This window comes from Nannobrachium achirus (genome assembly GCF_963921795.1).
Source record: "Nannobrachium achirus genome assembly, chromosome: 9".
In the NCBI taxonomy this organism is placed as follows: Eukaryota; Metazoa; Chordata; class Actinopteri; order Myctophiformes; family Myctophidae; genus Nannobrachium; species Nannobrachium achirus.
The window spans coordinates 20410569-20424943 of NC_137818.1; the positions used below are offsets into that span (position 1 = coordinate 20410569).

General features: G+C 44.4%; 1 protein-coding gene across 1 annotated transcript in view; it reads left to right on the forward strand.

Moving 5' to 3' along the window:
• The window catches only part of LOC308291136 (voltage-dependent calcium channel subunit alpha-2/delta-3-like), a gene marked incomplete at both ends in the record, with an annotated part of 340367 nt that overhangs the window by 178484 nt on the left and 147508 nt on the right, over positions 1-14375 (forward strand). Inside the window, 2 exons of the mRNA XM_080733078.1 lie at positions 7284-7362; positions 13145-13278. Of these exons, the coding sequence (XP_080589204.1) occupies positions 7284-7362; positions 13145-13278 (213 nt within the window). The remainder of the gene's footprint in view (positions 1-7283; positions 7363-13144; positions 13279-14375) is intronic.

Consider the following 14375-nt stretch of genomic DNA (forward strand, 5'->3'; position numbering starts at 1 on the left):
TGCAGCCCTATCAGATCCCTATATCTCAGAATTAAGTTAAACTCTCCTGATCTGACCGTGTGTGTGTATGCCTGTGTGACCATTGAAAAGAGATTAATCCCTCTGTGTGTGTGTGTGTGTGTGTGTGTGTGTGTGTGCGCGCGCGCGTGCCTGCGTGCGTGCGTGCGTGCGTGCGTGCGTGCGTGCGTGCGTGCGTGCGTGCGTGCGTGCTTGTTTGTTTCATGGTCCATAAGGCCCCTATTGCATTTCCATCCAGCCTAGAGGCTGTTCAGCAGTGACTGGAGAGGAGACAGTGCTGCTAGATCCATTCCATTTAGAAAGAGCCCCGCTGATAATAGAAGTATTCTGTCTCTGTCACTCTCCACAACCCATCTCTCTCTCTCTCTCGCTCTCTCTCTCTCTCTCTCGCTCTCTCTCTCTCTCGCTCTCTCCCTCTCTCTCTCTCCCTCCGTTGCTGTTCTGCCTTCTGTTTTTTAATGGTTTGCTTCCAAACAGCCTCGCCGCTGAATGGGTGTCACACTGTGAATAGAAGCCCCTGCATGGCGTAGGAAGGAAGGGACTTTAATGCACATCAGATTAGGATTTCAAAAGGTACAAGAGCCCGGGTCCGAAAGCATTCTTAGAAGTACTGTATACTCGTGTTGAACCGTTCGGTTTTGGCACGCACTCCGGACTGAACGATGAACCTTTTTTGGTTTTAATCGACTTCAAACGATTCCCTCTGTGCCCTGAGGTAGACAAAATCTGTTTTTCTCAAACAATTGAATATAGTACAGTATACAGAATTGATACAGTATGTATTTGGTTGCGGACCCCCCATCTGGAATGGTTTTGTGCCAGGGACCCCACAGAAGGGAAAATTCCAGTAACAATGACACACACCAGACTCAAGCTATACAGTATGCTAATGCCATAGACAGAGAGACCAGAAACATCATCAGTGGATTGTGAGGGAAATGGCAAGAGAGTGGCGGTAAAAAAAAAGACAATGGCGTATCATACTGCAGTTTCAGCATGAGCCCATTAAAAACAGACTTGTAATTTTTTGTTTAGTACTACTACAATGATGATACATTATGTACTTTAGTGTACATATTATGCACAAGTGCGTGCGCACACACACACACACACACACACACACGCACGCAAGCACACACACACACACACACACACACACACACACACACACACACACACACACACACACACACACACACACACACACACCTGCGCGCCATTAGCCCAGCTAGCCATGCCTGAATGGTGGCTAATGACAGTCCTCCCGGCACATGGGTCCGGCTGCAGTGATGGTGCCAGTCGTTTTAAAGTGCTTTTAACAGTCTCTCACTCATGCTGACACCGCTTTCAGCGCTGCTCGCTTTCAGCTGTTTAACCCACAGTAAATCACCAGAACAAAGCCACCACAAAGAGAGAGAGAGAGAGAGAAAGACAATCGCTTTATATTACTGATGCTCTGATGATGTGAGCTTGAACTTCAAATGGAAAACGATAATTTGGGAACTTTGTAAAATTGTCTTTCCACCGTCCTAGTTTCCCCAATTCTTGGGGGCGAATATTCAGTGAAAATAGTCTACACAGGCTCAGTGTTGTAAGCTTACTGTAAGCGCACTCAGTGGATCAGCAATTCTTTTGGCAAAGAGATTTGGTGTAGAGGCTAATCCTGGGCGACTCCTGTCAATTAAATAGCCCATATGCAGGCTCACAATGCATGGCATCGCTTTTCAAAAAAGCTGATATATTGGGTTAACGTGCTTAAACTGATTTTGATGCTATATTAAGTCATTTTTAGACCTTATGTCTGCTTGTTTCTGTCACAAAATCAGGCAACACTGTATTTTAGGGCAATGTTTTCAGGCGAAGGACCCCTTAGTTGAGAGAGAGATGAAGCAGGGACCCCCACAACCTTTTCAGAGATTCCATATTGTTTCATCGTTTGACAGCACAATTATCAGTGTATTTTGGATTCATGTACATTTGTGTTTTCAGATATTTAACCACTTGAACCGTCAATACTTAATAAACCTGACCTATCACTCTGTACTTCGTCTGCTCTTTTTCCCCTCTACACCAAAGCTCTTTGCCGAAAATAGCCGATCTACAAGCTCACAACGCCTCGCAGCGCGATGCCTTGTGAGCTTGTACATCTGCTATTTTTGGCTAAAGTTCTCCGAATATGGACACAAGTATACCGGTAGGTTTCAAGTGGTTAATATAAAAAAGGAGAAAAAAAAGTTTCTATCACACAAAGATTTGGAGGACCCCCTGTAGTAACTCTGAGGACCCCCTAGGGGTCCCGGACCCTCTGGTGTAGTCAGAACTTGTAGTTTGTAAAGTTTGTGTGGATTTGTACTGTTTTTGTCCTCCGCTCAATGTAATACAACATAATATACGGTGCAATGCAACATGCCTCCTTTTAACAATGCAATGCAACACAAACCAATGCAACTCAACACAAATCAACTCAACACAATACAATGCAATGCAACACGAAACAATGCAATGATGCACAAAACAATGCAACGCAACACAAACGATTTAGTGCAACACAACACTAAGCAATTACAGAATGCAATGCAACGCAACATACTGTAGGTGTAACGTAACATGAAACAACAACATGAAACTTAATGCAACTACGCATTGCAATGCAAAACTACACATTGCAATGCAACATTACACAATGCAATGCCACACCACATCACAAAGCAACAACTCAATTCAATGGCCCGCAACACAATGCAATATGCTGCAAAGAACAAAGCAGCGTACTGCAATGGGCCTACTGTACTGTACAAGAAAACACAATGCAGTGCATTGCAATGCAATGCAGCATAATACTGTACAACACACACACACACACACACACACACACACACACACACACACACACACACACACACACACACACACACACACACACACACACACACCCCTCCCACCTTAGGCAGAGAATAATGAAGCAGTGAGGACCCATCTGGCCCCATGTTGCGCGAATGTGCGCGCGCAAGAGCGCGCACGTGTGTGTATGTGTGTGAGACATCCCCAGACAGTGTGAGTGACAGTGTAGGATGAAGACATTACAGGCTTTTATCATCATAATCACCACCTTTGTATAATTGCACACACACACACACACACACACACACACACACACACACACACACACACACACACACACACACACACACACACACACACACACACACAGCTTCAGTGCTTCACTAATCCTTTGTGTGTGTTCTCTCTCTCTCTCTCTCTCCCCCTCTCTCATCTTTCTGCTCCGCTGCTCTTTTCACACACAGTTCAGATACTTTTTGCTGCAGTTGTTACATTTAAAGCAATAATCAAATTTAGTTGCAGTTTGACTCCGAACTCTGACTGTGGCAAAACCATTTAGCCATTTCCCTCGAGGTGAACACCCAACCGATGCTTCCACCCCATTTCTCATTTACGTTCGGGTGCTTAAAAAAAACTGAAAAAAGTTTTACAATGTACGTACTGCAGAGATATTTACAGTGTTGAGTTAGCGGTGAGTGGCCGCAGGAGTACTAAACAAATCATGGAGCGACCTACACGCGGAGGATATAACTTGTTTATGATGCATGTCCGCACATGTGTACTCTGGGTTTATGGCCGTGCATGAGTGAGTGCTGAATGATTGTTCCTGTGTGCGTGACGGTGTGTCAGAGAGAGATAAACTGAATTTAAAAGGACCTGCACTATGTGTGTGTCTAGTCTGTATATCGTCACTGTCAGGCAGAAACCTCGTATCTCCAAGTTTCAAATTGTAAAGCCCTGCTTCATCACACAAGACTGTCACACAAAACTAGTGAAAATACCTGATCTACAAGATGCGAAGCGTTGTAGATCAGGTATTGTCACTATTTTCAAAAAATCACACAAATACACTTTTTTGCTATCTTTGCTATTTCTTTATTTGAATCCTGAAAAGTAACAGTTTTGGACATAATGAGGTTTCCACCCGACAGATGATATACATTGTAGCACATGTATTCTGCCCGGCAGCAGAGGTATACAGTTCAGTGCATGCATGTCATCTTTACCTGTGTTTCCATGCATACGTGTATATCCATGCATACATATTTCCATGCGTGTGTGTGTGTGTGTGTGTGCGTGCATGCACAGGTTATAGATGTGGTGCAGTGGAGTGGGTTGAAGTTTGCATGCTGCAACTCCGAAAAAAAATAACAGGACTGCTACCTGATTCCGCTGCGCTGATGTAACAGTTCCATTTTTAATAGCTCTGAGCCCCCCCACCTGAGCGCGTGGGCACCACAGCGGAGCCCACTCACCTCAATCACCCCACACTGTAAAATCTAACTCAAGTATTGTACCTAAGTACAGTTTTGAGGTACTTATACTTTGCTGTCACAAGCAAGCAAACTGACTCTGTTGGGTGACAACCCAGGGCAAAGCCAGGAAAGACAAGAAGTGGACCACCTACAGTACCGTAGATGCACTGCAGCGCGACAGCTTAGCTAATAACACTGTAGACCTCAAGACCTTAGATATATAGGGTGTGTGGAGGGCAGCGATTCAGGAGTCCTGAGTTGGTGCACACGCCCATGTGGGCCCTTTGGGTGTCTTACTAGTACTGCAGTGTCTACTGTTTTACTGTTTCTGTCTGTCACAAGGTCTCTGTCATTGGGACGGATGAGTCGGTTTAACGGCGAGGATTAATAATGTTGATGGTGAAGACTTTTAATTTCTTCTGACAGGGAAGACAATGAAGCGCATGTGAGAGCGTGTGTGACATGTCATGATGCTGATCACTGCTGCTTACAGATGACAAGCTTACAACTGTAATTAGAAACTATTAAAATAACACACGTGTCCCACTTAGGGCTGCAACTCTTATTTCCCCTTGATGAATGCATGCTTTCCTCCACCATCAGTGTATGAATGTGTGTGTGAATGGGTGAATGTAATGCACAATCTCTGTAAAGCGCCTTGGATAAAGGCGCTAAGGCGCTTTACAGAGATAAACGCTATATAAATGCACGATTTACCACCCAACAGCAACGTCGTGCAATCCTTTAGTGCAGGGGTCTTCAACAGGGGGTCCGCGGGGATACTGCAGGGGGTCCACAAAATTGTTGGGGAAAACGATGTAATGTGTCTTTAAATATAAAAAAAAACATGATTCTGTCTCTTTTGAATAGCCTGTATACATGATTATTGTGCAATTGACAGATTGTTACTGATAGATTGATAGTATTGACATTGGTTCTCAGTTAATAAGGTGTAAATGGCAGTGGTACGGCCACTTGTGCATGTTTAAAATAATAGCATGAATCTATTATTTTAATAGCATAGTATTGAAAGCACAATAACATGGTATGTGTAGACACATGCTGCATCTCCCCATCAGTTTGGGGGTCCCTGGCCTGAAAACGTTGAAGACCCCTGCTTTAGTGCATACAGTACATGCACAACCTGATAGACATACTGAGCAGATCATCACGTTCATGCATGTGTATGGGAACACAAGCGTACACACGCACACACGCACGCACGCACGCACGCACGCACGCACGCACACACACACACACACACACACACACACACACACACGCTCACACGCTCACATGCTCACAGACATGCTCACAGACAGACAGCATGCTGTCAGGCTGAAGGGAGGCGGTGAAAAATGCATGCAATGGAGGTTGGACAGCTGTGCCCCCAAAGGCTTGCATCTGGTCCAATCTGGCAACCTGCTCTTGACACACACGCACACACGCACACACACACACACACACACACACACACACACACACACACACACACACACACACACACCTGCCAGAACCAACTGAATTCCCTTGGGCTGAAAGTGTTTGGCAGAGTACTCACTGGACTGAACATGTGTATGAACATTCGTGTGCAAGTCATGTTTCCATGTACTATCATCATCCATCATCCAAAAGCATTTATGTAGAAACTTTTGCCTTTTCACATTTCACACCAGTCAATCCACTCATTTTTATTGATAGTGCGTGCATGTGTGCGTGCGTGCGTGCGTGCGTGCGTGCGTGCGTGCTTGCGTGTGTGTGTTATGGATTATTCCAAATAAAACAAAGGAATAAACAAACTTGATGCATGACAGTTGATGTTAACATTAAACTTTGTTACCCAAAGTAGTCTAATAGAATTTAAGAAATACTATAGTTATAATTGGCCAATAACTTTGGGAAATAAACAGCATGTATTATTCATTTAACAGATTGCCGGTAGAGTTATATTACTTAAAGGTTAATAACCCTTAAGTTAAATTCTTTATTTCCGTGGACTTAAAATCATTGTTTCATTGAAAAACACCAAAGGAGTCACTCAGGGCTTGATACTAGTGTCTTCTATGTTTATCGATGTTATGATATCCCAGAACGATCGGTACTTTATATATTTATTTATTCATCTTGTGTCCGCTGCAGCTCTGACCATGAGTGGTGGTGCATTATGCTAAATCGGAAGTGAAGTATGGCTCAATTCCCCCCAAATTGTCAATATTAATTTTTTACTTGTTTGAGAGATTAACTATTGTCTTCATTTTAGGACATGTAATGAGTGAATTTTAACATTTTTATAATTGAAAACAAGCTATATTGAAAAATTACACCCTAACCCTAATCCAAAATAATATTTTAATAGTGTTTGCTTGGATATGAATGCATAACAGCTATGAGGTGGGGGAGGACATTGTTTTTTTATATATAATTATTTGAGTATTTTGGGTTAAATCACGGGTCAAATCTGACCCGCTAACACCATATGTGTCACCAGTTTTCTAACACAATGCAAGGGTTAAGTAATAATTGTGAGCTTGCACAAGCTCACAATGAGTCGCAACAAGCTTGTCTATTTGCTAAGGTTTTCCCAGAATAAGGATACTGAGGTTTACATGGATACAATTGTTGTTTCATTTGATGGCCTGCCTGTCCTGGCATTGGGACTTTGTGCCCTGGCTCCACGAAACCGACAACACCAGAAGGCCAAGTTGGCCCCGGCCCTGACACGATGAAAGTTCCAAGCCTGATGTACACACAGCTTAAGAAACTTCCCCGAGTTCATCATAATCTCCATTTAAACTGGAAGAAAGCCCAGCTTAATCGCTGGGCAGATAAGGGATGAACCCTGGGTCTGGATCCAGCAGTGTTATCTGGCTTTACGTTGGGTGTTCTGGACCGCATCGGAACTCAATTAAAATGACTGACGTAAAGCTATCTGCCTCTCTCTCTCCGCAGGTCCGCATATTCCCTTACCTGATTGGTCGAGAGTCAGCCTTCGCAGATAATCTGAAATGGATGGCGTGCGCTAACAAAGGTTGGATCTCTCACTCTCTCTCTCTCTCTCTCTCTCTCTCTCTCTCTCTCTCTCTCTCTCTCTCTCTCTCTTTCTCTCTCTCTCTCTTTCTCTCTACACACACCCCATCCAGACTGATGTACTTTAGGAGGCTCACAGATGTCGTGGGGGTGGGGGGGCGGGGGGGTGAACACTGTTTATGAGCTCATTAGCCTACTTCTAGGAGTCTTATGTAGTTGGACTTTCTATGATTAGATCCTGGAGTTGTGGACACGTGGGTACGGACTTCACGTGCACATGTGCGTGCGTGTGTAGGGGCTGGAACCAGTTGCGGCCGGTCCATAGAGGGCGCTAGTGCTAGTTTCGACACGCGATACCGTTGGGCATCGAAATATAAGGCCTAGCCTCACAAAAAACTAAAACTGGCATTCAGAAAATCAACGTCCTCACGTTTGTCCTAGTAGTAGCAATACAAACTTGTGCGTGCGTGTGTGCGTGTGTGTGTGCGTGTGTGTGTGCGTGTGTGTGTGCGGTCACAGTTGTCTCAGTGTCTCACGAGCATAAAGCACGTTCCTTTATGTTCTATATTTAGCTGCAGGGAGACAGAGACGCTCTGGCACCATTTCCTCAGGATATAACTACAGGATGATAAGACCACTGAGTAGCCCCCAGGCTCTCTCTCTGTGTGTGTGTGTGTGTGTGTGTGTGTGTGTGTGTGTGTGTGTGTGTGTGTGTGTGTGTGTGTGTGTGTGTGTGTGTGTGTGTGTGTGTGTGTGTGTGTGTGTGTGTGTGTGTGTGTGTGTGCGTGTGTGCGCGCATGCGTGCGTGCGCGCGCTTGTTCATATTCCATATGTCCAAAACTGGTACTTTTCAGGATACAAATTCAGAAATAGCTAAAGCAGCAAGCTAAATTTTGATGCTTTTGCGTGACACTGTAATATGCTCAACTATAGAGTAACAAAGTCATGACATCGCTTGCTCATCCCCCGGTTCGCGGAAGTAATTTCTCTATGGAGAATAACATTGAGTTGTCTTAAAATCGTCTCATATAAACGTCCAAAAATAAACAAACGGTCTCCGCGATATTGTCGGGGAGGTGGCTCTGTATGGTTTATGACAGTCAGTCACTAATATATTTGATGAAAATGTAACTAATTCGGCGATAGTAACATTAGCGTTTTCAGTTGATCCATCATATCCTTCATATTCATAACGCGTCATAGCTTATACGACGCGATATGAAAAAAGTCTATGGAAATTCAGAATGGGGGGAAAAAAACAGGAACCAGGTAGGATGTGTAAATGACGTCAAACTTCGCAGCTCTATAGGACGTGCGTACAAAAACACACACAAAAAGTTAGAATATCAATCAATATATTGTCGGGTGGAAACCTTGTATGTCCAAAACCGATCTACAAGCACACAACGCCGCGTGGTGTGCTTATAGATCTGCTATTTTCACTACTTTTGTGCAACACTCTTGTATGATGAAGTAGGGCTTTCATTTCGAGAAAAGAAACTTGGAGATACAAGGTTTCTGCCTGACGATGACGATATAGAGATAAGAGGTTTCTGCCCCGGCAGCAGCAGCAGCAACGATATAAAACATAGGCATGGATGGAACATCGTTCATGACAGTGAGCACAGGCTCCCTAACCTCTGGCCCTGCTGACCGCCGTGGCGTGCTGTGGCTGTCCTGTCCTGCGTTGTATGACAAGTGTACCGCGGCGCCAGCGCTGAGCCGGAGAGCATCCATCTCCCCTCAGGCTCAGCACCAGCGGCGTAGCAGCCTGAAGGACACCCTGCTCCCACCACAGGGAGGAGACGCATCCTTCTCTAGCCCCGTGCCGCGTGTGATTAATGATGATGATGATGCCACTGAACCCAGCCCCGTCCACTGATGTTTGTCTTTTATGTGCGTGTGTGCGTGCGTGGGTGTAGAATAGTCGAATATTTGAACATTCGACAATCATATTCGACTATCATATTCGATATCATATTCGACTATCATATATAGGGATTCCCCCCGAGCGCCTTCCTAGGAACACTCGAACGCGGGTCCCACTGGGAGGGAGACCCCGTGGCAGACCAAAAACCAGATGGAGGGATTATATCTCCAAACTGGCTTGGGAACGCCTCGGTATACTCCCTGAGAGAGTGGAGGAAGTTGCTCGGGATAAAGTAATCTGGAAGTCTCAGTTGGAACTGTTACCCCCGCGACCTGATTCCGGATGAGCGGTTGAAGATGGATGGATGGATGGATGGATATTCGACTATTGACTATGAGCTTGTACTGTAGATCAGCTATATTTCCAATGTACGGACACACAACGGCGAGCAGCTACTTGTAAGCATAACTCAGGTTCAGAGAGAGAGAGAGAGAGAGAGAGAGAGAGAATCCATGCAACAGAGAGGAGAGGAGACAAAGGGTTGACTTCCGTGTCAGGTCTGGGGTCAAGTGCGCTCTAGTTACTGTGGTGAGCACAGCGGCTGTCTGTCTGTCTGTTAGGTAAGATGAACCATGCAGATTGGAGAACCCTGTTTCCCATTTCATTCTAGAGAGAGTGACGTCAATTAAAATGTTCTTATTGATTATTATTTATATATATATATATATATATATATATATATATATATATATATATAAGCGAAAGGGCAAGGTTGCGCAGAGGGCGAGGGCGCGCAGGACGGAATTCGCACAGGACGGAATTCATTATTAATATATATCGGACCAGTTACCCATAATATGGAGATCCCTGATACCCATATATGGAGATCCACCAGGTCTATGGAAACAAGCCCAAAAGAAACGACCTGTTTCACCACTTTAGAGCCCTATTACATCAGCCATTTTCAAAAATAGTCTTGAAAGCAAGCAACTACTTCTGAAACGAGCCCAAACAAAAGCAACCCGCAACTATGCATATTTGTAAGCAACTTTACAGGAAAACAAGCCCAAAGTAACTATAAACTATAAACTTATAATAATCTTTAGCAGACCTGCAGACTACTGCTGCCTCCTGGTGTGGAGAGTTATGTCTTCTAAATGCAATGTGCCATCGGCCGACTTTTAAATGCCAACAGACTACAGCAGACTACGGGGCTCTTAAGCTGTGACATCATTTTGTAGACAGACCCCCAAGCAGATTTATTGTCAATATGGGCAGTGCTGTGTCCCTCTGTATTTCAACAGATCCGAGACAAAAATAACGACTAAAATATAATTCTAACACTTTCCTGTCAACAAGAAAGAGAAGAAACATTTGCTTATAGTAAACGATTCACGTAGTGTGAACTGTGAAGTAGTCTGTTTGGTGGAGAGTCACCTTAAAAGTACCTCGAAATCGTATGTACAGTACTTGAGTAAATGCACTTAGTTACTTCACACCACCGATCCTCTCCTGCTCTCTCTGTCCATCTCTCTCTTTCTCTCTCACTTGCATACGGTCTCTCGTGCTTGTTCACTCTTTGCCTTTGCTTTGTTGTCTCTGTCCCCGATATGTCCCCGACCCCCCGCTGTGATGGCCGGGCACGTTTCAGAAGCGCCGTCTCATGTGTAGACATTTGCATCATAATGGCAGCATTAGCATCAAAGCAAATGCCATCGCTTTGGTTTCAATGGGATCCTCTTGGCCATTACCTATACACACCGCATGCACTCTTAAAAAAAAATGTAAATGGGTCCGTTTGGTTCCATTTGAGTCATATGAACACTGAGGATTTTACTGTGGACTTATTCAGACCGGATAGACTGTTTTATATCACGGTGGGGAATCTCTATATTTGATACATGTTTGTATAACGTTCTAACGTTACGTGTATGCCAGTACTTATCTGCATCAGGCCCCGTGCCAGCTTGCTATCACATTGTGCTTCAGAACATATTTCTTTCCCCTGCTTTGGCGAGTTGAGTAAAATGGGACGCGGTGGCTCGGAAAAGATGTGTCCGTGTGCTGTAGCTGGTCTATATGGATGTGTGATCATAATAGAAATGACATGTATGCGTGTGGCAAGAAATATGTACTGTAAAACATCTGTTCATATCTCTGTTTGTAGAGATATGAAGTGCTGCACTATGCAGGAGAACTAGCACCAGCGCCCACCACACACGCACAGACGTATACACACAAGCCAACACACACAACCACAAACTCTATCCGTGTGTGTTGATATTATCTCTAATGCAGGGGTGAGCTGCCAGTGGAGCTACTGTACTGTATGCGGAGCGCCCCTCCACTAGCTTTGAGGGTACACGCCTGTACATTCACCAAGTGGATGTTTTCGCACCTCGCTAACAAAACTTGCCGATCGACAGCTGGGTATCACAGCTTGAATGAACAGCAATGACCGACCTGTTTGATGCATATCAATGGTCCGTCCATTTTCTGACCTGCTAAGTAGCCTAGTACAGTGGTTCTCAACCTTTTCAGGCCGCGACCCCCAAAATAATCATACTGTATATTAACTGGGGACCCCCCCACCCTGATGTGCACTAAGAGTTGAGGCGTTACATTTTGTATAACAAGGTTCTATTGTGAAAATAGCTGATCTACATTGAGCATGTAAAAATAATTTGGGGACCCCCCCGACCCACAGGTTGAGAACCACTGTGCCTAGTAGGTGTGAGAAGTTCTGTGAGTTGGATAACAGTGGCTGATTTATTCATGAACTATTTAAATTACAGAGTTGGCTGCAAGGTGAATGCATAATTATACCGGTAACAGTAAAGTTTCCCCATTATGCAAGTAAATACATAATGCAATTTGATATAGCCTACAGTATATTGCGGGTTAATAAATAGTCCCTACACATTATAGAGGTTATTATTACAATCGGCAATCGCTCACGTGCGTGAGCACGTGCACGCGACCACTCCACTAGCTTGAAAATCAACAGCACACACCTGCTCTAATGCAGTGGTTCTCAACCTGTGGGTCGGGTCCCCAAAATATTTTGGGGGGGTCCCCAGATGATTAACTTAATGTGAAACATTTGTTTTCTCACTGAACAGTAAACAAACCATAAATCAGTTTAAGTGTAAGAGGTACTATCTGCATATTTCTAAAGTGACAATTTAAGGACTTTTTTAATACATCTAAAATGATGAATTAAACATTGGCCAAATTGCACAACGCCTTCACGTTGCGAAGAGTTGTGAGCATGCAGATCTGCTATTTTCCCAATAGAACCGTTTTATACAAAATGTAATGCCTCAACTCTTAGTGCTCGTCAGGTTGGGGGGGTCCTCAATAGGGCATTCACGAATAGTGATTTTTAGTATTCGAATTATTCGATCTCAAAGTATTCGAATATTCGACAAGACTGGCCAAACTGTCAAATATTAAGTAAGCAAGAGTCGAACATTGTGAAAATAGCCGATCTACATGCTCACAACGCCTCGCGAGTCACATTAAATGTAATACCTACAATTCCAAGTGCTTGTCAGGGTGGGGGTCCCCAGTTCAATATTATGTTTATTTTGGGGGTCACAGCCTAAAAAGGTTTGAGAACCCCTGGTATAGAGCATTAACAAATTCATCCACCAGGGCCTTTGACAACTCATTCTTATGACTTCCTATCTTGCCAAGCTTTATAAACTATCTATATTTTTAAAGAGAAAATACAAAAAATTAAAATAAGCGAATATTCGACTTCGGTGAACAACGTCGAATAGTGACTTTGATATTCGAATATTCGAATATTTGGTGAATGCCCTAACCCTACGGAAAAGGTTGAGAACCAGTGCTCTAATTTATGAAATTTCTCTCCTCTCTCCTCTTTCTCTGCTCTCCTCCCCCTCAGGGTACTTCACTCAGATCTCCACGCTGGCGGACGTGCAGGAGAACGTCATGGAGTACCTGCACGTGCTGAGCCGTCCCAAGGTGATCGACCAGGAGCATGACACCGTGTGGACCGAGGCCTACATCGACAGCACCGTGAGTGACAGGCCGCCCTCCTCCTCCCCACCAGGGGTGTCGCCCCAAATTCTGGGCCCTGCCTGGGTATACGGCCCTCCATGAATGTTCTTCATAGGGGGAGGGGGTTGAACCAATTTAGACTGGGAACGCATTATTACGCGTTATTTTGTGCTTTAACTATTGAAAAATAGCAGATATACAAGCTCGCAGCGCTGAACTTGCTATTTTTGAAATAAAACGTAAAAATGTGTGCAAGTCTTTGAATATTTCAAATCTTTCTAGGTCAGTGGTGCTCAAACCTTTTCATGTGAAGGACTCCCAAAATATATTTGGCTGCGGACCCGCATCTCAAAATATTTAGTTCCGCCCAGAAGCAAAATTTGAGTTACAAATGTTTGCTTAAAGAATACATATATTCAAAGATTTGCAGACATTTTCACAACTTTTCAAAAATAGCAGATCTACAAGCTCGCAGCGCGGCTCTCGGTGCTGCGCTGTGAGCTTGTATATCTGCTATTTTTCAATAGCTAAAGTATAAAATAATTAAGGCCCCTCCACCTTGGGCCCTAGTAACTCAGTCCCACTTTTCCCCCCCTTCTGACCCCACCCCAGAGCTCTGACTCTGGTGGCACTGGAAACCAACCAGTCAGGGTTATTATCCCTGACTGGGGACCCCCAGTGTTCTGTGGGACCCTCTGATCTATACATATCATGAAATCCGGTTCCATTTCTACACTCTGGTTCCATTTCTACACTCAGGTTCCATTTCTACACTCTGGTTCCATTTCTACATCCGTGTTGTTGTAGGGGAAGGCTTTTGCAGGAAATTGCAGATCAGCAAGCTTGTCGATATCTGCAATTGTCCTGCGAAAGCTTTCCCGACAATAACGGTATACAGAAAAGAAAGGACCCTAGTTAATTGGCCCGGTCCGGGCACTTAGGCTCTGATGTAGCCTGACAGTGCACCGCGGGTTCGAGTCCCGTTCCTGATGATCTTTACTGCATGTGCGGCTTGTGCGCCCTTATGTGTTTGCTAATGTCTACACCCTCCCAACTGTAGGGGTTAGCAGTGACGCACCCACAAGTGTGGGGACTAATGGGAATTGGCATAACCA